Raw genomic sequence first — 23,345 nt, 5'->3', positions numbered from 1 at the left:
GTAATATTAGGTTTAAAAAAATTTATATATGACCCGGCATCACATGTGAATTGATTGCGATGGAACATTAATGGACACAAATGGCAGAGGAAGATTTAGGGGTACTTTAAGAGATTGCCCTTAATTAGGGGGAAAATAAGTCAGTTTTCTAAAACTTAGAGGTATTTTAAGAGATTTTCCCTTAACTATATTGATCAGGTATTATCAAACTTGTATTTAGCTCTCTTTTCTTGTTAATTAAGCCAAGATTTCCATGCAAACTTGTCTTTATATGGCTTCATATATACACACCGGGTACCGCAATGCGTATAATTCTCACCAGAATGATGAGTCTTCATTAGCATTTTATAAAAACGTGCAATTTCATAAAACTTAGGGGTACATTAACAGATTTGCCCTTAATTATGTTGATCAGGTAGTATCAAACTTGTATTTCGCTCTATTTTCTTGTTCATTAGGCCAAGATTTCCATGCAACCTTGTATTTATATGGTTTCATATATACACACCGGACACCGCAATGCGTAAAGTTCTCACCAGAATGAGTCCTCACTAGCATTTTCCTGGAACGTGCCTAGCTCCTTGTTGGCGAGGTTCGTTCAGATGCAATTACAATGTGACCAATCTAAACTTTATTAACATCCAACGGAGGATCCACGTTTAAATTTTAACCGTTCATGTCAATCCTCTAGGCCTTATTGATGGCATTTGCCTGATTTGGGGAAGCGGCAGAATCATGGAAAGATCCGTATGTCTTGATTCTTATCCACCACCCGATTATAATCCGCCAGGTACTTTGAAAGCTTGTTTAACTGATTTGAGCTCAAGAGGTTACAGGGTAGAAACGGAGCATCAAGAGGTGCTTCTAAGTAGGGGTGTCAATTGGACTGGATGTGGTCCAATCCGGTCCAGTCTAGTGTGAATTCATTACAAATAAACCAGGTCCAATCCAATCAAATGAATATTCTGGACCATTTTAGACCAGTCCAATTCAATGTCTGGACCGTTCAATTTGTTCATATTCGTTTTAATTTAGATTGGTTTCAATCCAAATCCAGTTCATTGACACTTACATTCTTATTTTATATCAATGGACCAGATATAAATTTATTACAGTTAAACCAGGTCCAATCCAATCTAATAAATAATTTGGACTGAATTGATCCAATCCAATATATCTTATTGGTCCATCCAATCTATCCAAATTAGTTTTGGACTGAATGGGGTCCAGTCCAAAACCGACCCATTGACACCCTTCTAAGTTCCATTACCATATTAGGGAAAAAACTAAAAGCACCAAAATCCAACACCCATCATTGCACGCATATACACCCAAAAAGAAAAGGCATAGAAGCTTAAAAATGGAAAGCCATAAGAAGACCGAAAACCTCCTACGCTAGTCCAAAGACTCCAAACCACTTGATCTCTGCAAAGTGCAAACATACCCGAGTTTGTTTGTTCACCTGCCCTTTAGAGAAGGGCCCTAAACAATCTTGGAAATGGCAACATTCTTTTTTTTTCTTTCTTCCAAAGGGGTAACCTATCCCCCAAACCCATAATCCCCTACCCCCCAATGGTGCAGGCAGGATTCTGGTTTTCATACTCTCTGAAGGCTTATAACTTAAGCAACGTACAAATAGGGATATGACATGGGCTAATGCTGGGTATGTGTACAAATCGCAGAGATGGACAAGACACTGTGTTTGGTTGCAATGCAAATAAATTTGCAATGATGCAAAATTATAGCAGTGTTTGGTTGCAATGCAAAATTATAGCAATGCAAATGATTTTGATATAAACTTTGATCTATTTTTGTATCAAATTTAAATTTATTTTATTTGATTGCAATACAAATGAAATAAATTAAGAATAATTCTCTTATTGGCAGAAAACTGTTGGGTCTACATATGATTTGGGCTCCATTTATGAAGCTTCTTTTAAAAGCAACATTTTCTACATCATCAGTGACAGATACATGATACGTGTGTAAAGCACATAGACCACTTAACTATTGGATTTTAATCTCATAAGAGATTAAATCCAATGGGTTTGATTGATCAATTATATGAGAAATTGCACATGCACACTTGATTGGAAAATTAATTTTTCTTACAAAACCTAGTTTTGAACTTGTCCCACATTGGAAAATTATAAGCTTTGTTTTTGGTATTTTAATAGGAGATGATTTACACTTCTTAAAAATAGTAAAGGAGAGTATGGGGGTTTGATCAACGCAATGAGACGCTTTAGAGATGCACTTTGTTGATCGTTGATCATCGTTGATGAGATCAATGGGTGTGATCAAGAGGCACAATTCAAAGTTAATAATCATTAATTGTTAACTACTTTTTAAACAGTTACAATGTTTGAAATTGTGACTATTCAAGATGCTTTCTCTAAACCAACACCTACATTTTTCTTTATACCTCTTCATAAACTATTTAAGGAACATGAATCAGATTTCAAAGAAGGCTTTTTCGAAATTCACACTCTCTCTCTTAGTCCAGCCTACTACAGTCTCATAGAAGGTTTCTTCGAAGATTCTTCAACTTTGCTAGTTGCAGATTCTCGCCCAAAGCTCTGTTATATTCTAAGAACAGATTTACCTGTAACCCAACAGCAAACTCAATGAAAATAAGTAGAGACAAATAACGTTCTAAAGACAGTATCTTCAGACGCGCCTCAAAGCTTTTCCTCCAAAGTTACAGTGACCCCATTTCCCAACATTAACCACACAATTAAACATTTAAACATAAAACACAAAATGTTGCGGCTATTAGGAAACACCCCTAAAAAAGTTAAAAGCAATTAGACCACTTGGTATGAACCAAAGAAACAAGGCACCAAATATTTAGGTTGCAATTTCCCACTAATCTCAAACAGTACACAGAAAACTTTACTTGCCCCAGTAATGTACCCTACCCTGTTTTGGTGGAACCGAAACCTCCAATTGCCAATTCATAGCCAACCTTAAGGTTGTGTTTGGTTGAAAGAAAATAAGAAAGTTCTTGGGGAATTTTACAAATTTTATTAAGAACTTTCCTTCAGCTTTCTATTTCTCTTATTTTTTGTCAAACCAAACACAGCCTGATAGGACACTACTGTTATGATATACTTGGTCCAACCTATCTCAAACCTTGGAAAATCAAGCCCAAGCCCCAAGATTGATGCACACACACAAAAAGAACAAAAAAGAAAAAAAAAAAATCTAGGGGGCTAAGATAACTTTCATTGTTTGGTAAGAAAAGTAATGCCCCCTACCTCATTACAGTTCTGTAATACAGTTACGGATCTAGAACAACCAGCAAAACTGTAGTCCAATGAGATATATTTAGGCCCCGTTTGGTTCACTGGAATAGGGGTCTGGAATCAGAATCGGAATAGGCTATTCCAATTCTAACTGTTTGATTGGATAGAATCGGAATCACATTCCCATTCTTGCTGAAATGGCATTCCCCCATTTGAGGGAATGGCCATTCCTTACCCCTCCCTTGGGAATGAAATGCCATTCCTGCTAATTCCAATTCTCATTCCCATTCCTGTCTGAACCAAACAGACTATGGGAATGAACCATTCCGATTCCGATTCCAACTGTAAACCAAACGGACCCTCAGAGAAAACAATGAAGCAAAGAACCACAAAGATGGAGAACAGACAGACGAACAAAAAGAAAGGAAACCTGTGGGGAACATAAAACATGCGATAGTATCATGTATCCTATAGATTTATAGATTCACAAAATGAGACTAGTAACTTTTTACATGGAAGTAAGTAGTAGAGGTGAGTTCTCTCTCGAAAAAAAAAAAAAGGTGAGTAGCCACACTTAGAGTGGCAAAAGAAGCACAGGACATGGGATGAACTCAGCCAAGAGATTTGCATCAATGTGTTTCGAGTGGATGGATTCCATGCTTATCACTACCAAATCCAAATTCAAGTCATCAGCAACTTCACCTATGATGGCAGTTGGTTTGTTCCCCTCCCCTAGTCGCTCTATCAACTGGTATTCCTGGAATCCACCTAGTTAAAAGAGACCAGTTTGGTGTACAATAAGTTACTAAGAATTTGATAACTATATCCAAGTATAGAATCTCAAGAGGATGGTATGCATTTTTTTTTATGAATAATGTTATACCGTATGCATATAACTCTTAAACAGCCACCGGTGAACAGAGCTAACTGATTTAAGGTAAATCAAAATCAAATGGCTCTTGATTCGCAATGACTAGACTGGGTCAAAGTTGCTTAGGTGAGAAAAGCCACAGCTTCACTAGAGATTGTGCCCAAGTAATTGGTATCCAATACTAAGTTGTTTGTTCAAGCACGATAAAAATAAGAGGTAAGATCAACATCAAAAGGAAGTAAGGAGCCAACCTTGAGAGAGATGCCACCTGATGCTAGATAGTTGGGTGTCATGCTCTGGAAACAATTCTTTTGGCTTCTCATCAATAACTGCAATAAACACCAAGTTTCCATATCTACTGAAATCCTGCACTCAAAAGGTCCAGTAACCAAAACAAGAAGTACTTCTACAGTTTATGTTTCATGTTTTCCATAACATGAAAGAGAAAAAAGTGCAGAATGAAGTTGCAAGTATACCAACTACTGTTATGTCTGCCCCATATTTCTTTGCTAAAGCAGCAGTAGTTGCCGTAGCCTGGCAACAGAAGATTGAAAATTATGGTAAGAAAGCAGTAAGAGTTATATGTCTAAAGGATACAAGTATAACCAACTCTAAACTCTTACAGATAGTATATGTAAATCATAGACCTATTGTGTACACACTTTCCCTATGTAAATCATAGACCTATTGTGTACACGCTTTCCCCCAAATAGCAAACTCACTTGTTTTGAAAGTTGTCAGCACCAAACATGTCAACATATATTAAGACTATCTTCTAATAGGATTGCAAGTGTGCAACTTGGGTGGGCTTTGGTTGAGTTGAGTATTTGTTAAATTTGATATCATCCCCTCGTCTATACCAGAGAACTGTCAAAAAAAGACCTAAAAGATTTTTCGTTTTTTTTTTTTTTTGGAAGAAGAAGAAGAACTAAGAGATTGCTTTTGAAGAAAAAAAAAAGACCTAAAAGAATCACTCTGCTATTTCTTTATTTTAGGCATTTTTTTTATAAATATTTATTTTAGGCATTCTTATTCCATGCACCATTACCTAACCACATATGATCAGATATGACAAAGCAACTGTTGTTCATAACAATAGGTATGCCCAAAACCGACTTATGGGTATTGATCAACTAGTTACTTGTGCAGTAGGTGTGCCCCTCAACTGACCAGTCAATTGACTAACCACCTTCTTTCCCAATGGTAGAATGAAGCTCTAAAAAGCATGGTTTAAAATGTCCATAAATTTCCTAAAATTTCCACAATATATTTCCATTTCTGTGGATAGGTGACATGAAATTTTATTTGAATTGACATATCCCCCAATGAACACTACCAACACTATTTTCGAGCACAAGAGACAGTATTGTAACATAATTTGGTGACAATATTGTAGCAATTTTATTACCTACATAATGTACATAAGTACCACTTTGATCCAGCTCAATATTCATTTCAAACATGTTAAATATTAGTTTTTGTTTGTGTAATAGATTGTTTGGTTGATCTGTAAGAATCATTTGCTTTTCTATGAGTTTAAACTTTGATTCAACTTATCTTAAGGTTTACAGGGCAACTTCGCAATGTATTATTTTGTTTATAACCCTATTTTTTAGCTTTGTTTAATGATTTGGAACAAGATAATAATTTAAAAATGTGTCTATGCTTCCTTTACCATTTCATAAAATATCATCTATATTTTTGCATATTACCACCATGTCTATAATTTTTACAATATTTCTATCGATATTTCCAACATGTTTCCTATATTTGGATGACCGACATTACCACCAATACTGTCATTTTAAACCTTGCTAAAAAGTAATGGGTGAATGAAAATAAAATCATTTCATTCCAGGTGGCATGCAAACAGACTCTAAGTAATTCAGTTAATCATCTTCTTTAACAAGAACTTTAGGGAGATCCAAAATGTAAATTGGGAAGGAAAGTGCTAAAAAGATATATAAACTCAAATTTGATGGATAATGACAAACATCCTTCTAACAGGATCCATTTTTATACCAAAAAAAAATTAATGTTTTGATTGAACAATAGCAATTTACCAAGTAAAAATAAATATGACAGAAGCTGTGTTGATAAAGAAAGAAGCACCTGTCTTGTCCCATCAGAAAGATATGGATTCCGATCAGTGATTGGAAGGAGCAGATGCTTGAAATTAGTAAAAGCATCTGCAGCTAAGCTTGTTTCAGATTCTTGCTCCTTTGCTCTTGCTGGAAACAATTGAAGCAGAGGGTGTTAGAAACAAGTCATTATTCAAGACAGAGAGTGCAATCACCAATTATTTATTTATTTATTTATTTAAGAAAGGGTAAAGTAACTTTATTAGAAAATGATCAAGAGATTACAACAGCAATCCCAAAAGAGGAGACAAATATACAAGATCAAAGCTCTAAATCACATTACAATTCTTGCAGATTTCTGGTCCTCAGCTGAGCCCCAAGAATTGAGGTTTGGAGAACTTTTGCAACCGCAATCCAAGAGACCAGCTTGCCAAAAGTATAAGAAATCAGACAGTCTGAATCTTTAATACTATTCTGGAAAATCCTTCTATTCCTTTCTGTCCAGATACTACTAATCACTGGTGCAGGAATAGCCAACCAAACACTTTTTGCCAGCTTAAACCTTGGAGGTCCCAACACCATAACAGGTCCAACACAGAATTTGGCATGACCCAAGATAAGCCCAAGGAAGATAAAAAAATGCGTCCAAATAGGAGAGGAGACAGTGCAATGGATGAACAGGTTGTTGCAAATAAAAAACAAGGAAAAAGAACAACAATGTTCAACAAGAAAAATAGAAAATAGAAAAACAGAAATGTAAAATTCATAGATCAAAAGAAGAAGTAAAAAAAAAAAAAAGTCAAAGTACTTAAATTCTTGGCATAAACCTCAAAAGCTGATATTTAGGAACAATAAGCTCAACCTGATAGGAGGCTGAGCATTGTAAACTACAGGTGGCAAATTATCTCTGCTATAATCTGTTTCATTCACCGTTTTTGACTCCGTAAGTGAGATCAGAAGTTCTAATTGTCAACCATTCTCAAAATTAGCTGACCAAAGTCAAAATGAAATTTCAAGTAATGGTTGTATGCTAACCTTACTAGATGCTTAGAGCTTAAAGATAAGTTCTTTCAACATGTCGTTCTGCAAGCATTAACTCTGACAAGGAAATTTTGAATCATTTAGTTATTGTTACCTTGAATAAGAGCAATGCCGGCAATGTACCAAGTTCTGTCACACTCTCTTACCCCCATTACAAGTAGCCACAAAAACCATTATACCAGTTTGTTAGCAGCAGGGCAGTAGCATCAGTCAACCGGTATTGTAAGATTCAGACCGGACATAAAACCAGAATGCTCACTGGGTCACGGTTTTAACAGTTAACCAGATGGTTAGCATGAAAATCATCATTTAACCAGGACCCAGAAAGGTCACTGGCTCACCAGGTTACAATTCAACTGTCCAATATGGTTTGAGTCTTACAACATTGCTAAAAACAGCTTTACTAGAGATGCAATCTCGTTTTTTGGAAAAAAGGTAATGTAATTTATTCAACACAAAAAAAAGAGAATTAATACAGCAAAACCCAGACCACTAAGACTGCCTGGGTACAAATCAAATTACAAACTCATCCAGGACTGAGAACTAAACAAAAGAGCCAAATTCTGATGTTTGAACTCCTCAGTAACCAACACCCAAGAGATTAACTTGCCCACAGCTCTCTGCACTTCTTCATCCGGACTTTTAGATTTACTACAGAAGATTCTGTTGTTTCTCTCAGCCCAAATGGACCACAACACAGCTGCAGGAATGGTACTCCATACAAGCTTTCCTTTCTTTCTGAGGCCCTCAATTCTCCAACAGCCCAACACTCCTTCACTGATCTTGGCATAACCCAACTAATATCCAAAGCCTTTAGAAAGTGCCCCCAAACCATGAAGGAAATTGGGCAGTGAATACACAAATGCTCTGTAGTTTCTGCAAGAGATCCACACAAACCACAAGAAGGATCCAGAATCTGAATGCTACCCCTCTCCAGATTAGCTTTAATCAGACATTTATCAAGAGCCATTGTCCAAACCAGAAAATTAACCTTGGAGGGACTAATTGGGTTCCAAATCTGGTTGGCAGGGAAATCCAACTGACCTGAATTGTTCAGCTTAAGGACCAGGGACTTTATAGAGAAGCAGCCGTCTGAATTCCATTTCCAGCTCCATTCATCCTCCAGACTCATATCTATCTTCTGATTTTGAAGTTGCCCCAACAGCTCCACATACTCATCCAACTCCCAGTCAAACAAACTTCTCCTACAAAGAGGGGTCCAAACAACGGAACCACCAGAAAAATTAAAATTCTCAGCTACTGAAGATTCTTGATTCACAGAAATTTGGAAAAGGAGAGGGAAAGCATCTGCCAAGGAGCCCTCCAAAGAGATCTGCCCCAGCTTGGATGAAGTTCCCTAGATCTCCAATCACCCCACTCCACCGTATACTTCGCAGCAACAAGGTTTCTCCACCAGGCATTCCTTTCAGTAGAAAATCTCCACAACCATTTACTGAGAAGGACTGAGTTAAATTTCTTCAGATTTCTTATTTCCAGCCCACCAACTTCCTTAGGGAGACACACTTACTCCCACTTTACAAGGTGAATCTTCTTTTCATCTTCCCATCCCCTCCATAAAAAGTTCCTCTGAATTTGCTCGATCCTATTCGCTATTTTGTTTGGGATGGGGAAAAGATAGAGAAAATAAGTGGGGAGGTTAGAAAGGGTACTCTTAATCAACGTCACTCTACCCCCAAATGACAAATATTTTGCCTTCCAAGAAGCCAATTTTTTTCTCCATTCTCTCAATAATTGAAACCCAAGTCAAGGAGGAAGAGCATTTTGCCCCGAAAGGCAGCCCCAAATACTTTACCGGGAGGAATTCGATTTAACAAGCTATCACTTCTGCACATTCTTCTAAATTTGAAACTTGGCCCACTAGGATAATCTGACTTTTACCCGGATTGACTTTGAGACCAGACACCACTTCAAACCAGCTCAGAATTCCAAGCACTGTTTCCAACTGAACCAGAGATGCATCAACAAAACATAGGGTATCATCTGCAAATTGGAGGATATTGACCTTTTCCTTATCAAGGGAGATTACAAATCCTTCCCAATAACCAGAATCTGTTGCCTTCTTGCTAAAAAGAGTGAGGATTTCCAATAACACAGATGAACAACAAAGGAGAGAGGGGACCACCCTGTCTCAAGCCTCTGGAACTACCAAAAACCCTGTAGATTGCCCATTAATTAGGATTGAAAATTTAGGGGACTTAATACAAACTCTGATCCAGTTTCTCCATTGCTGCCCAAAATTCATTTTTAACAACACAAGATCCAGGCAATTCCAATTGACATGGTCATAGGCTTTCCCAACATCAAGTTTACAAATCACACCCGGAGCTCCCTCTCTTCTTCTGGAATCTATCAGTTCATTAGCAATGAGAATTAAATCTATCATCTACCTCCCCGGAACAAATGCACTTTGGTTATTAGAAATTATACTGCCTAACACCCCTTTCATTCTTTCTACCAGAACTTTAGCCAGGATCTTATAAAAACTGTGCAAGAGGCTAATTGGTCCAAAATCCTTGATATTCACAACCCCTTCAATCTTTGGAATAAGAGTAATAAATGTGGCATTCAAACTTCTTTGTAGAGAGGCATTTGAATGAAAAGCCTGAAACACATTCATCAAGTCTTTTTTCACAAAATCCCAGCATTTTAAGTAGAAGAGGTTTGTAAGACCATTCAGCCCTAGCGATTTATCACCTTCTAACTTCTTAATTGTTGTCCTAACTTCCTCCTCTGTGAAGGGTCTCTCAAGCCAAAGTTTTTGATCTTCACTCAGCTGCTTGAAAGGAAGGTCTATAGGAAAGGGTCTGTGGGTCCAATTTTCCTTATAGAGATTTTTATAAAAGGATGTTGCCACTGACTTAATCTCTGCGATTGATTCCCCACTACTACCTTCCCACACCAGCTTGTTGACTGAGGAAGCTCTAAACACTGAGATGGGTTCAATATTCCTCTTAATATTGATATCATCTTACTGAAAGTTCTAATTATGAATAATCTTGGATTAAGTTAGAAGAAGGCATGATAATCAAGACCCAATAATCACTACTGCAAGGGCCATTACCCTATATATATATAAAGAGAGAGAGAGAGAGAGGGAAGTGATTTTACCCTATTTTTAATCTATATCTACCATATATGTACCTAAAAAAAATAGACTTTACCACTTGCCCACTAGAAGCCTAAGACGATATGATCAGGTTTGACAGTCAAATAATCCACATGCAAGGGCTCTTTAACCTACATATGATGGAAGGAAACTTAATATAGTTTCTAAAAGGCCTTAAATAATCTAAATAAATCATTTTGTAGTAAGGGGTTAAAAACAAGTGTCCCTTGGAAAAACTTAAAAGAAACACAGAAATGAGCCAGCATTTCCTTTTTTTCGCTTCATGGGGCTATGGGTAGCCCATCCTCCATACCCAAACCCCCCCCCCCCCCAACCTGTGGTGGCAATGGGATCCGCTACACCAAGCCAGAGACCATATCAACTGAACCACCATCAGTTAGTAAAGAAATGGCCTAGTAGGGAATTAATTCTTACTTGAATCATATAAATTGTAAGCTCCATGAATCAAATCGCAGGATTCAAATAAAAACCCTTTGCATTCATGATGCAAATCATAGAATCATAAAATCATAAGATTTTAAGTAGGTTGGAAGAAAGATATGCGCATATTTTTAAGCTCTTCTCTCAACTCAAGGAGATGGTTCTAGGGAAACAGCAATCATGCACTCTTTGGCTGTCTGTCCACAAAAATTTTAGGAATATTGAGAATCACACTTTTCCTCGTTTTTTTCATGACACTTTTTTCAGCACAGAAGATAAAATTTGTTTTGAAATACCACAGTACATAGATTATCACCATACATGAGCTATACTTGCTCTTTGATATATTTCAATAAAGGGATGTTCTAAAAAAAACAACAACAAAAGAAAAGAAGAAAAAGGAAACATGAACTGTGAGTTTCTAGTCATAGATCAGGGCATGAAAATCAATTAGCAGACTTATAAACCCCAAAATTTTTCACTGTTTGCAGTAGATAATCCAAACGCCACAGTTTTTAAGTTTACCGGAGTAACTTTAAACTTAGAATATTCGACATCCCAAATGCACCACGGTTTTCACTTTTCTGTAGTATCTTAGGAGTTTGGATCAGCATTCGCTTGGTTTTACTAGTTTGAATCAACATTCGCCATTTTCATTTTATCTAAACAGTTCTGTCAACAAAAAGCAAGTGAAAAGTAGAAGCAGAAAGCCCTTAACTTTGGGACAATATGGCATTAAAGAGAACGGAATGGCGAAACGGGATTCATGTAGCCGACCCCATATAGCTGGGATAAGGTTTGGATGATGATGACCTAAAAACCATTTCAAAGTATGATCAGAGGCCTGCCTAGTGCCAACCATTTCAACTTAAACCCACACTAATGACATAATACAGACAAAATCATGAAATCAAATCTCTAACTTTAAAGAACAAAAGAAACTAGCCTTAACTACCTCCATACATTGAAGATGAAACAGAAGATGGACAGTCCTCAGTTAAGAAAAAGACGAAGGAAGAAACGTGGTTACTGAAAGAGAAGAAGAGTACCTTCTGTAAGTGCGATTTTACTGAACCTAGAAAAGAGTGATAACTTGCGTTCTTTGGTCTTTGTCCGAAGAGAAGAAGAGAAATTATTCGAGAAGAGAGAAGCAGTATTGGCAGTGGAAGAAGATGACATGAAAATCGATACTTTCGGAGGGTTTGAACCGTCCACGGACACGGCGAGTGAATGATGAGCAAATGCCATGGCAGAACCGGAATGGAATCTTCAAATGCTATTACTCACTACCACGAGAGAGAGAGAAGCTCTGGTATTTTTATTGTTTTAATAACAGAGGAAGAGTGAAACATTTCGAGAAGTGGATGAAAAGAATGATTGTTTAAAGGCCCAGGGGTGCGTACATGCTCAAATGAGGATGTCGCATCTCGCATACTGGCATTGTCGCTGCTTTACAGTTTAGATACACGATTCCGGGCTTGGGCTTTAGGTTTCGTGGCTAGGCCCAGACCGTGTCAGGCCATAAATATATTATATATTGATTTATTTTTTTAATTTAGGAAAAATGATGGTTCAATCGAGGGTCAGAATTTGTAGGTTCAAAGTATATTTGGGGTAGGCAGTTTGGAATTGATGTCAATTTATGGGAGGGTATGGATGCATAGAGTGTGGGTTTTAGATATTTTTATTTTTTATAATTCTGCGGTAGAAATCAACTTCTCCATTTAATTTAACTAATAAATTATTTAGAATAAATTACAAAAAACCCTGCATACTTTATCATTATTGTTGGCACATGGCACTGCCAAGAGTGCCATGTGCCAACAATAATTGAAAAAATATCTAATCTTCTAGACATATTTTTATGCTTCAAAGTAAAAATTAAGACCCTCAAAATCTGGAATGATGATAGGACTTATTTATTCATATATATATATATATATATATATATATATAAAAGTAACTTTTCTTTATGGATAATTTCAGGCATTTTATAGGATAAAATATATTTTTTCTTTGGCCTTTTGAAGTTATGCTTCTCCGGATTTGCAATAATAAAATGGGGACCATATTTTGAAAATTCCCTTTTAAATACCATTAATACCACAAACTTATATTTTAAATGACTATTAATCCCTTACAAATTTTTAAAATCTGAATTAACCCTCCAATCATTTGTTAGTACTTTAAAATGACTAAAATGTCCTGAGTACTTCCTAAACCCAAATTTGTCCACTTGTTCCCATTGTGCTTGTCCATTTACAATAAAAATTATCCACAGGCAAAAGCATTACCCATGGATAACTTTTAAACTATCAGATTAAACACTCTCAAACACTACCCAAGTGACACATCCCTTAATTACCCAAACAATATATTATATCTAATAAAAATTACGAATGGAACAAAGAAAAAAACTGGAAGCTCTTCTCTCCACATGAAAAGAAAGTCAAAAGAGGCACCAACATCTTGCGTAGTAGCCTTTGAAGCTATTCTCCAATGTGAATTTTTTTTCCCTTTTCGCAAAGTTCTAAAAACAAAGCAGAAACAACTGGATTGGATGCACATTGATTTTCAAAACAAAATTACAAAAAAACATGTTATTGGTTTGTTTGTGTTTTTTGCTTCCATAAAATCATATTTCTATACTACTACAAATTTGTTTTTGTTTTAAAAACCATTATCTTCATAGTTTCAAAAACATGTACTGTATTTTGAAATAAAACCAGCTTGTTTAAAAACCAAAAACATGTTTTGTTTAGGCTTTGTGCTTTAGGGCTTCAAAATGCTTTGGCTTCAGATTATGATCGTTTTATTTTACATAAAGCAATTCTGACAAATGAATGTGGTCTACAATGAGATTTTTTTGTTGTTGTTGTTGTTGTTGTCGGTTTAAAAAAAAATCGAAACCATCTTACTTTAAAATAAATTGTTCTTTTTGTTTTCAAAACTAAAACAAAAAACATGTTCTTGAATCTGATTTCCAAAAGGTGTTTTCATTCATTATTCAACATCATTCAACATCATGTTCCATAAATCATATAATCTATACTAAAAATTTTGTTTGTATTTTAAAAACCAATATTTTGTTGGTTCAAAAAATATATATTGTTTTATGAAACAAAAGCAACTTGTTTTTCTTTGGAAACAAAAACAGAGTTCAAGAAAATATCTTTGTTTTTTTTTTTTTTTGTTGATGTGGTGATTCCAAAAGCAAATGAAATCAACAATATTCACGATGTCCTATAATATATTATTTTTATATGACAAAAATACTCCTGATACAGTTATTTATCTCCCCTATTCCATATATCACTCATCTCACAACACTTTGATGGAGAGAAGCTATATTTAGGGTCTAGTTGTCTAGATATCATTTTCATTTTCTGTTCTCTTCTTTTTAATGCAGCTCCATTTGGTTTGCGCCTAAGGCTGTGTTTGGTTGCAATGCAAAATTATGGCAGTGCAAATGATATGGATGCAATTTCTGATTTATTTTTATTTCAAAGCTTACCTTATTCTATTTGATTGTAGTACAAATAAAGTAAAATAAGATCAGAAGCAGAATAAAGTAAAACCAAAACAAAATTAAACAAGAAATTGCATTCTTTTCATTTGCACTTCTTTGCATTTGTGCCAGTGCAAATAAAATTGCACTGCAACCAAACACAGCCTAATGGTAAAAAAATGAAAGATTTGTACAGAATTAATATAAAATGGCATTCGAGGGGTTTAATATAAAATGGCATTCGAAAGTTAATGCTTTTTAAGAAAATGAGTAGCGCCAGCGGTTGTAAGAAAATGATATTTCTTATAATTTTCCATAAAGTAAATTTTCAAATATAATGTTGGTCCTATACTTTTAAACCAAACAAGCAGAAAATGGTTGGTTTTCCTTCATTTCACGTTTCACATGCAATTAAGCACTGCCTGCTGTTGCCCACTTCATGCCACGTCTATGGAAAGTAAGGAACTCATAGAATACAACTTCCAAAGCATCTAAATAGAAAACAACGCAAGCAACATTAAATAAAATACAAACTATGAAAAGACTCCTAAATGACAATTCAAAATGGATAGGGAAAAGGTGAGTAGACAGCATGAGAATTCCTGTAAATTTTGGGTTTTAAGATGAAACAGATTGTTGGAAACCAGGGATCAGAAATCAATTTAAAAAAATGGTTTATCCAGATCATTTAGCAACTTCAGTCAGATCCTTTATTGTACTCAACTCAGGAAACTTTTACCCGAGCATTCCAACCCACAGATAGGTGAACCATTAGTGGTAGAGAAAATAATATCATCCGATCAATCAGGAAAGATCTTTCAACTTCTTGTAGTCTTCAAAGCTCAATAATGAAGACTTGATTTTTGGCCAATCTGTTGGCTTCGGCATGATAATTGCAATGTATCCTTCTCTGGATGCCTGTGATGCAAATATAAAAATGCAGGAGAAAGTGGAACAAATGATTACCACTAAAACGTGAAATGATTATCATTCTAAATGGCTAAACTAATGTAATGCCATTCACTAGCTGGAAGGAAAGACAAAAGCCAACCCCTTGGTAGTGTCAAAACAGGGTATACATGCAATGGGATCAGGATTTGGACATCAGAGAATTCTCCACTCATAATGTAGCAAGGATCCTGTAGATATACAAGGGGATATAGATTCCATGCAGCCACTTCCAACACCTATTCTTAAAGTCAAAGTTAAGATTTGAGTCAGAAAAGTACAATGCACCCACTGCAGACTTACAACAATTTAAAATGTCAAACCCCCCAGCCTAAACACCAATACCCGCCCGTGTATTGGCATCAATTCCAAGCTGGCACCTACCCCAACTGTACAGTGGGGCTAAGAATTCTGATGGTGGGCTGAACAGTCATTCTCCCTAATTTCTTTTCACCACCTTTCTTTGGTGCTTTCACCATATATTCTGAATCCTCAAAAGCACAAGCCAAATATTACTAGCAGTCTGACCTTTTTGGGTATATCTCGATAGATATGTGAGCATGTGAAGAAACTATATTTATGGATAAAAAATATTACAATTGTTTTGGTCCTTTTTACTCTACAATAGTGATATATGACATGATGAGCAAGGTTCAAAATTTCGATACAATACGCCCCGTATTGGGCATATCGTATCATATCGGTAGCTGTCCGAAACCCCAAATAAGGGGTATTTTGGACTTTGACTATTTTCAGGGAGTAGGCATGCTTAAAACCGACCTGATGCAATTTTGAAAAAAAAAACCTTAAAATAAAAAACTTATAAAGTAGCGAAACACCTGATACACCTGTTCGTGCGTATCGGGTGTAACAATACTTTAAACCATGTTGATGAGTACTGTTCTGAGATAATGGTGTTATGTGAAGACCTTAATATCTATCAGCTGATAACTTCTTCTGTGTGTTTGTGTGTGTGCTTTCTTTCTTTCTTTCTTTCTTTTTTATTTTTTGATTAGTAATCAATCAATAACTGCTAATATCACAGTTATGCAATAACAGAGAAATGATCTCCATATGGCAAAGTTTGTATCTAGTATTAAGTCTGAGTATTTGAAGGTGGGCCTTTGCACAACAGTTGGGTCACTCCATTGCAACCTGGGTGACCAGGGTCCAAATCTTGGAAAAAAAAAGCCTCTGTATGCACAGGGGTAAGGCTGTGTACATCTGTCCCCCCCCAGACCCCACATTGGTGGGGGCCTCATGCACTGGGCTGTCCTTTTATTATGTCTGAGTATTTCTAGGTAGACCTGAACAGCCATCTATGGATGATGCTTTCTTGCAAATGTTAAAGAAAAATCAACTCTTCGAAGGAAAACCGTTCAAATTTGTTTCCAAAAAACAAACCATAGGGAACTGTAAGTATCTTCCAGCATTTCCAACACTTCTAAATGGATAATCCAAATCACATGGTTCCCCCCAAATGAACAGCTTAAGATATCATGTCCTGTGTACTAGGTTGCTTTTTTGTTCATTAAGTGGGAAGAGGCAATTCAAACAAATATAAGATGGGGGTCATATGGAGTTAATTAGGTTGCAATGCAATATTAAAAAGTTCTCTCTGAGTGAAAAGCCACCTAATCAATGTTGGAAGATTTGGACCATTTACCAAATGAGAAAGGCCACCAGGTCACAGGTCAAGTGGTCCGAACACTAGGTTGACGTAGTGACCCATGATGTCATATATATAAATATATAATATATTATATAAATTAACATGTATATTGGTTGTGGTTTAATGGTTATTTTTCTGATTTCCATAGATATAGATATTCTTTTATTGGTAACTTGTCAGCATTTTATTGATGTGAGAGAAATAATAAATTTACAATACAAAGATACAAGCAGGACCCAGCCGTTCACTACTACAAACAGCTTCCCCTTACCCAACCCTTCATAATAAAAACAAATGGTGTTATAGCTTAATGGTAATATACAATCTTTTGTAAATAAGAGGTTATGAGTTCAACTCTTCTCATTGTCATTTTATAACATATGATGAAGCAGTGATCCGGAAGGGTTGTTAAGAACTGGCTAGGTTACTACATAAAGGTGGTTTGCAAGGGTTTCCCCAAGTTAATAGCAGGTCAAACGGGTTTTGAAAAAATAAAACAAGTAAAAAGCAGAGCATTAAAAACTGAATTAAATCCATATTTTTTTGGTAAGAAATTGAATTAAACCCATATGTTCATATGCATATATTGACTAATTCTTACCGATGAGTTAAGCAATCCAGGTTGCTTAATTAGCCTTTCATTCACTTCCAGTAGAGAGCCTTTTACACAACATCTGAAAAAAGCCACCAAAATTATTCAACATTAAAAACAACTTTCTGTCCCTCTTTGTTTTTCTTTTTATATTTTATAGGTAAAATGAAAAGGAAAGAAAAAAGTATCTAACCTCACAATATAGAAATTACCATTAGTACACACTTTACACAAAGCTGAGTTGGGTTCAAAGTGTTGTGCATTCTGCATAAGAACATATCTATATATTAAGACCTTGTGCATGTTGAAATAAGGTTTCAGATCATCCATATGCATATAATATCACCAAAAAGTTGAAAAGAAAGGCTGTTAAATGATATCATGTCAAATATGAAATATTATTCTTTAAAACATGTCAAACTTTCTGAATGCAAACTACTTCCATGCTTAACTCTACCATGTGCATTCATGTGCAATGTAGGTGTAAAAGGAATTAGTAGATGATATAGATCTGGCACAAAAATTTTGTGAAGACAAACAAGAACCAGCATCAAAAGAGACATGAAATTATTACAAAATGATCCAACATTAGTTATTAAGTAATACATTATGAAAAAAGTGGCTCTCTATACCACGTGATAATCTGCAAAAGAGATTCTGGTTAATGGGATGGTTGATATATTAAAGTACATTCATCAAGGTCAGAGCCTGTATCTCACTAGAAGGATACAATAGATGGAATTAACAATTAATCTACATCATTTTTATGATAACAACGTTTCTTCCAAAGTAATGCTTATGCATAACAACTTGCCATCCTTGTTGCTCCAGTAAGGCCATGAAGAAAGATTTACTCATGGGTAGGCAGACTCATGCATGCTTTCTAAGTGATAATGGTCCTCTAGGAGACAGATTTTCCTTCAAGAAATAGTAAATGATATATGCCCATACAGCACGATCGCTGTATTTCATTCAAAGTAAATGGAACTACCAGATTCTGGTTTCTTATCAGTCAAGTATTTCACTTTTCCTTTTGCTGTTAGGAAAAGTTAACACACTATGCCCATACAGCATAGTCGCTCCTATTCAACTTAATTGGAGTTATTTGAATAGGAATAAAATCAGAGAACAACAAAATTGTAAACTTCATTTCATCATGTATACTCAAAAAATAACAATTAACAAACACCAGAATCTGGTATTCTATCCTCACAACCACCAAATAATCACAAAGAACAAAAACAAAACTGTTTCAGCATGTAAATATCGGTCACTAACCTGTCCAAATGAAGGAGCAACATTCCTTTCCAATTGTAGATAAAAAATTTTAGCAGAAAAACTGAGTAATCACCATTCTCACACATCATGATCTGCATAATCATTGTCTTTCTTGACTCGTAACTAGCACATCAGACCAAATACCTCAATCCCTCTTTGTATTAGAACAAGGAAGAACAATCAGTTCACTATCACCTCACTTTGAGAGAAGAAAAACATCAAGAAAAATAGTGAGAAAACACTCACCATCACCATCATCCAAGCCTTGTCCCAAATATATGGGGTCAGCTACATGAATCTTGTTTTGCCAGTCCATTATGTTTAATGCCATATTCATTGTTAATTATGAGTGCTTAAATCATTTCTTACTGCTTTAACCAATGTCCCTTTTGGTTTGCCCCTAACCCTGGGTGACCAAGGTTCAAATCTTGAAAACAGCCTCTCTGTATATCTGCCAGGGTAAGGCTACGTACATCTGTTCCTCCCCAGACTTGGCATTGGCAGGAGCCTAACACACTGGGCTGCACCCTTTCCTACTGTATCAAAGATCTCTAATGCCCTACTCCTTTTGTATTTTCTCACACCTGATAGACTGTCTTCTCTCAATAAAATCAGTGCATTTTAGCCCCCAAAAGAATTATCAAATTTTAAACTTTAAAATAATAAAGGGCTCCTGACAAGCATTTCTTTTAACCCTTTTGGCCAAAAAAAATTGGTCAACCGCTTGGGTTACAATTACAAAATGTCGAGTTGAAACTCATCAAGGCCATAAGGAGGGTGTCCTTCAATTAACTAAAAAAGAAAATGAAAATATGAAGGTAATAGGCATGGCGGTTATGTGCAGTGTAAGGCACCCTTCTTCAGTTACTATCACTAACTATGGCAGGTTGTCATAACCAGCCATTTCTGACCACAAAGCACCCTAGTGTAGTTCTCTGATCAAGCATTGGAGTTCTGAAACTCACAAGGAAACTTAGTTCGAACACAAGCACACTGTCTCAGAATTCCATATATCGACTGTTTGAGAGGTTGTCTACAAAATTAATGGCAAAATTCACCTAATATGGAACTAATAGAGTCATTGAAATAGAAATATGCACAGATCGATTCATTCAGACAATCCAGAAGACTAAACCCTAAACCCTAGACCTGTAAACTAACTTAAGAAGTTCATCAAGTTATATTTGTCACCACGAGAATCAGAAAAATAAGGAAACAAAAACAAGATTATGCCATGAAATTAGTATTTCAATATTTCCGTTTTATTGTCTACTGCAAAATCGTCAAACATTCAGAGGACAATCAAAAGAAGAAGAAAAGAGGGTACCTTTTTACGCTTCCCGGTAACCTTGATCGCGCTTCGGTCAGACTTCCCAACATTGAAATCGATAGCCGTAACTCCGCCTTCCTCCTTCAAGGCCACATGCGTCGGAGCCAAACCAATCACGCATAGCCTTTAGATCAAAACGAAACCCAAAAAAGAGAATTTAGAAAGAAAAAGGACTACATCAAAGACGGACAACCAGGAAAGATCAAAACTTTACCCGTTAGCGTGGCGATATACGTACTGGTCGTGTCCTGGCTTGATAAAATCTGCAAGTACAAGACAATGAGGAAAAAAAAAAAAAACTATAGGGGAGAGAGAGAGAGAGAGAGAGAGAAAGGTGAAGTTTGTCCATAATGGGTCCTATATAGTTGTTTATGGAGAAACCTGGAGCAAAGAAGCTAACGTAGTTAGAATCGACCACAGAGAGAGGAGTCAGAGGGAGGTCTCGAATATCCGGGAGCAGAAGCTTATGCAGTTCTTCTTCTTCTTTCACCACCTCTTGTTCTTCTTTTACCTTCTCTTGCTGGTCGGAATAAGGGGGTGAAGATGAATTTCCAGTGTTTATTTCTTCTTCCATCACGGCCAACTTAACAAGCAGCAGAGAGAGCGGTCGTACGCCAAATACTATTCCCCGGAGTGTAGTATTCCATCTCGGCAAAATCTCGGGACTGGGGAGCACAAACACGGTAGCTAACAGCCTGACGCCGTGACGCAGATGGACCCAATTGCCAGTTATCAGTCAAATTTTACTATCACTCGAAAATCAGGGCCATCTCTGCCCCACAAGGGGCCACACCACAACGCCCCACAGCACATCCCCGCCGTGTATTCGGAACATCTTCCGATGATGAGATGTGCAGTGGGGCGTTGTGGGGCGGAGATGTGAACTCGTTTATTGTAGAGGTGAGCAAAAAGAACTGAAAAACTAAATTAACCGAAAAAATCGACCGAAACCAAACCAAAAAACGATTAATTGAATCAGTCGATTTGGTTTCGGTTTGATATTATTAAAAAACCGTTAATTCTGGCTTGATTTCGGTTAATCTATTAAAAAAACCAACGGTTAATTGAACAACCGTTATATATATATATATATATATATATATATATATTTATATTTTATAATGTATATAATATATTTAAAAATTAAAATTGAATCCCTAATAATCGGCCTCCTACCTCTCTAAGTTCTTCCTCTCTCACGCTCTCTGACTCTCAATTCTCTTCTTCCCCAATGGATTGATGGCCTTTGGCACTCCGCCCTCCGATTGAATCACCGACGGCTTCACGTCCAACCAACTGTCTCACTCTCTATTTTATGTTCTCTCTCAGACTCTTCTTCTTCTTCCCCAATGGGCTAGACCTACTGAAAGGCGACAACCTCCAACCGATGATATCTCTCACTCTAAGTGAGTGTCTCTCACTCTAATCTCTCTTAATAATCAGTTCTGTTCATCGGCTCTCATTCCCTCATTAGTCATCTCTCTAACTCTCTCACTCTCAAGCTCGAAGCATTCACTCTCTCTCAGACCGTTTGGCATCTCCTCTCAATCTCTCATCTCTCAGTCTCTCTCTCTCACTCGACACTCACTCAGTCTCTTCTCTCTCAATCTCAATCACTCATCTCTCTCAATCTCAGTTCTGTTTACTCTCTCTCAAACCATCGGCTCTCACTCAATCTCTTCTCTCTCGACAGCAAATTAGCAACCACCAACTAGCATTCGGCATATCGACAACTAGTCTGGCACTGGCAAATCACCACCTCTCACTTAGTCCTTTTTTTTTAATTTTGAGGACATAAAAAAACCGAAAAACCAAACAGGTCGACCAATTAACCAGTTGCACCGGTTTGGTTTCGATTCGGTTAAATTTAAAAATAGAACAGATCGATTCGGTCCAGAAAATCACCCAACCGAACCGTGGGCACCCCTTGCACTAAACTATAAAGAAGACTACAATAACCGTCTGATTTGCATTAAATGGACGGCATCTGATTTGCCAACGCAGGCTTCTGCATCTAACCATGTTATACGTTAAAAATGGATATTGATAACAGAAAATTGCATAGTCTCAATTTCGTCCCGAATTTCAAAACATGTTAATGCAGTATTTAAACTTCCAAAACGTATACAAGTGTTTGATCATTTGAGACTTTGACCCATGGTTTTCAAAATTGGACCGGACCAGATGGTCAGACCGGAAAAGGTGTGACCAGTTCTGTTTTACTCCAAAATCGTTATTTTACCAAAAACCATTGATTTGGTTAACAAATCATTGATTCAGCATTCAGGTGGTTGAACCATTCGAACCGTCTAATGATTTTAACTTTCTTATTTTTTATTTTTTATTTTTTTGTCAAAACAAACCATCCATTCGATTCAAACGGTTAAACCGTTTAACCTGGGAATCAGACCCCTAACTGGTTATTCAGCTTTAAAAACCTTGCTTTGAGCGGAGATAAAATAAGGTGGAAACTTCCCGGTAGGTAACAGATGTAGTCTTCCGGTTATTATTAAATAACTGAATGTATTCTAAGTTTATCTATGTTTCACTTTAATTGTTTTTTATAACTTAATATTTGATAAAAAAAACCATTATCTAATGCTGACTTATGAGGGTGTCTAATCACCTAGATGGGTGTAGGGGTGATCACAATTAGGTTAAAATCGAAAAATTGAACCGAAATTTTGGTTTCGGTTAATTGGTTCAGTTTAATTGATTTTTTATTCAGTTTCAGTTTCTAAAATCAGTTTTTTCCAAATTTTGGTTTTTGGTTTTGTCATGGTTCACAAACCGGTTAACCTGAAAAAAAAAAACAATTTATTTTTAAAGTTATATAATTTTTTTAATATTATTGATATTTTCTATAATTTGATACGTCAATCAATGCATGGGCTTAATAGAAACTAAAAACTTTCCGATCCAATACAAGAAAACTTAAATGTCTACACCATATAAAGTCTAACTAAAAAAAGGAAAAACTAAAAAGAGTAAGTTTCAAGCTTCCTTTTCCTTCTTGAACACTTCAGTGAACCCTCTTGCCTCTTCATCTTCTTCTTCTCTTCCTTGAACTCTCAAAGAGACCACCAAGTCAGTAACAGAGAGTTCGTTCGGCTACAGGTAAAATCTTCTTATTTTCTTCTCTGCTTTGGATTTCTATTTTGGTTTTTAATCAAAATAACCGAATAAAATTTTGGTTCGGTTTGATCGG

The 23,345-nt window shown here is 36.2% G+C and overlaps 2 protein-coding genes across 5 annotated transcripts; both read right to left on the bottom strand.

The window, feature by feature from the left end:
• Positions 1-2,313: 2,313 nt before the first annotated feature.
• Positions 2,314-12,242, bottom strand: LOC148849902 (uncharacterized). Of its 3 annotated transcripts, XM_088943965.1 has the most exons (6): positions 11,859-12,242; positions 6,232-6,350; positions 4,596-4,653; positions 4,371-4,448; positions 3,951-4,016; positions 2,314-2,605 (listed from the first exon to the last, which is right to left on the bottom strand). In XM_088943965.1, exons 1-6 carry the CDS (start codon positions 12,055-12,057, stop codon positions 2,583-2,585), a joined length of 543 nt encoding a protein of 180 aa, XP_088800091.1. In that variant the 5' UTR covers positions 12,058-12,242; the 3' UTR covers positions 2,314-2,582. The 3 variants fall into 3 exon arrangements, with proteins under 3 accessions (XP_088800091.1, XP_088800092.1, XP_088800090.1); XM_088943966.1 differs by lacking the exon at positions 3,951-4,016; XM_088943964.1 differs by lacking the exon at positions 2,314-2,605 and having other exon boundaries at positions 3,686-4,016.
• A 2,427-nt stretch (positions 12,243-14,669) lies between these two features.
• Positions 14,670-21,031, bottom strand: LOC148849901 (Single hybrid motif superfamily protein). Of its 2 annotated transcripts, none has more exons than XM_088943963.1 (6): positions 20,519-21,031; positions 20,352-20,400; positions 20,135-20,261; positions 17,723-17,793; positions 17,539-17,611; positions 14,670-15,235 (listed from the first exon to the last, which is right to left on the bottom strand). In XM_088943963.1, the coding sequence occupies exons 1-6, from the start codon at positions 20,709-20,711 to the stop codon at positions 15,122-15,124; spliced, it is 627 nt and encodes a 208-aa protein (XP_088800089.1). In that variant the 5' UTR covers positions 20,712-21,031; the 3' UTR covers positions 14,670-15,121. The 2 variants fall into 2 exon arrangements, with proteins under 2 accessions (XP_088800089.1, XP_088800088.1); XM_088943962.1 differs by having other exon boundaries at positions 14,917-15,504; positions 20,519-21,024.
• Positions 21,032-23,345: the final 2,314 nt, after the last annotated feature.

This window comes from Nelumbo lutea, chromosome 5 (assembly GCF_056320005.1).
Source record: "Nelumbo lutea isolate HS-2025 chromosome 5, American lotus-T2T, whole genome shotgun sequence".
Lineage (NCBI taxonomy): Eukaryota > Viridiplantae > Streptophyta > Magnoliopsida > Proteales > Nelumbonaceae > Nelumbo > Nelumbo lutea.
The sequence above is the reverse complement of the archived record's forward strand: the minus strand, read 5'-3'. Positions and strand labels throughout refer to the sequence as shown.

Bases quoted from the DNA above. Each gene is read 5' to 3' on its own strand.
- LOC148849901 (XM_088943962.1), bottom strand. From the start codon at position 20,711: ATGGAAGAAGAAATAAACACTGGAAATTCATCTTCACCCCCTTATTCC. The intron at 20,262-20,351 runs GTAAAGTTTTGA...TTTGATCTAAAG, and splicing joins GTATATCGCCACGCTAACGG to GCTATGCGTGATTGGTTTGG. The intron at 17,612-17,722 runs GTTAGATACTTT...GGCTTTTTTCAG, and splicing joins GGTAATTTCTATATTGTGAG to ATGTTGTGTAAAAGGCTCTC.
- LOC148849902 (XM_088943964.1), bottom strand. From the start codon at position 12,057: ATGGCATTTGCTCATCATTCACTCGCCGTGTCCGTGGACGGTTCAAAC. The intron at 4,449-4,595 runs GTATACTTGCAA...TGTTTATTGCAG, and splicing joins GGCAGACATAACAGTAGTTG to TTATTGATGAGAAGCCAAAA. The intron at 4,017-4,370 runs GTTGGCTCCTTA...TCTTTTAACTAG, and splicing joins CAGGTGGCATCTCTCTCAAG to GTGGATTCCAGGAATACCAG.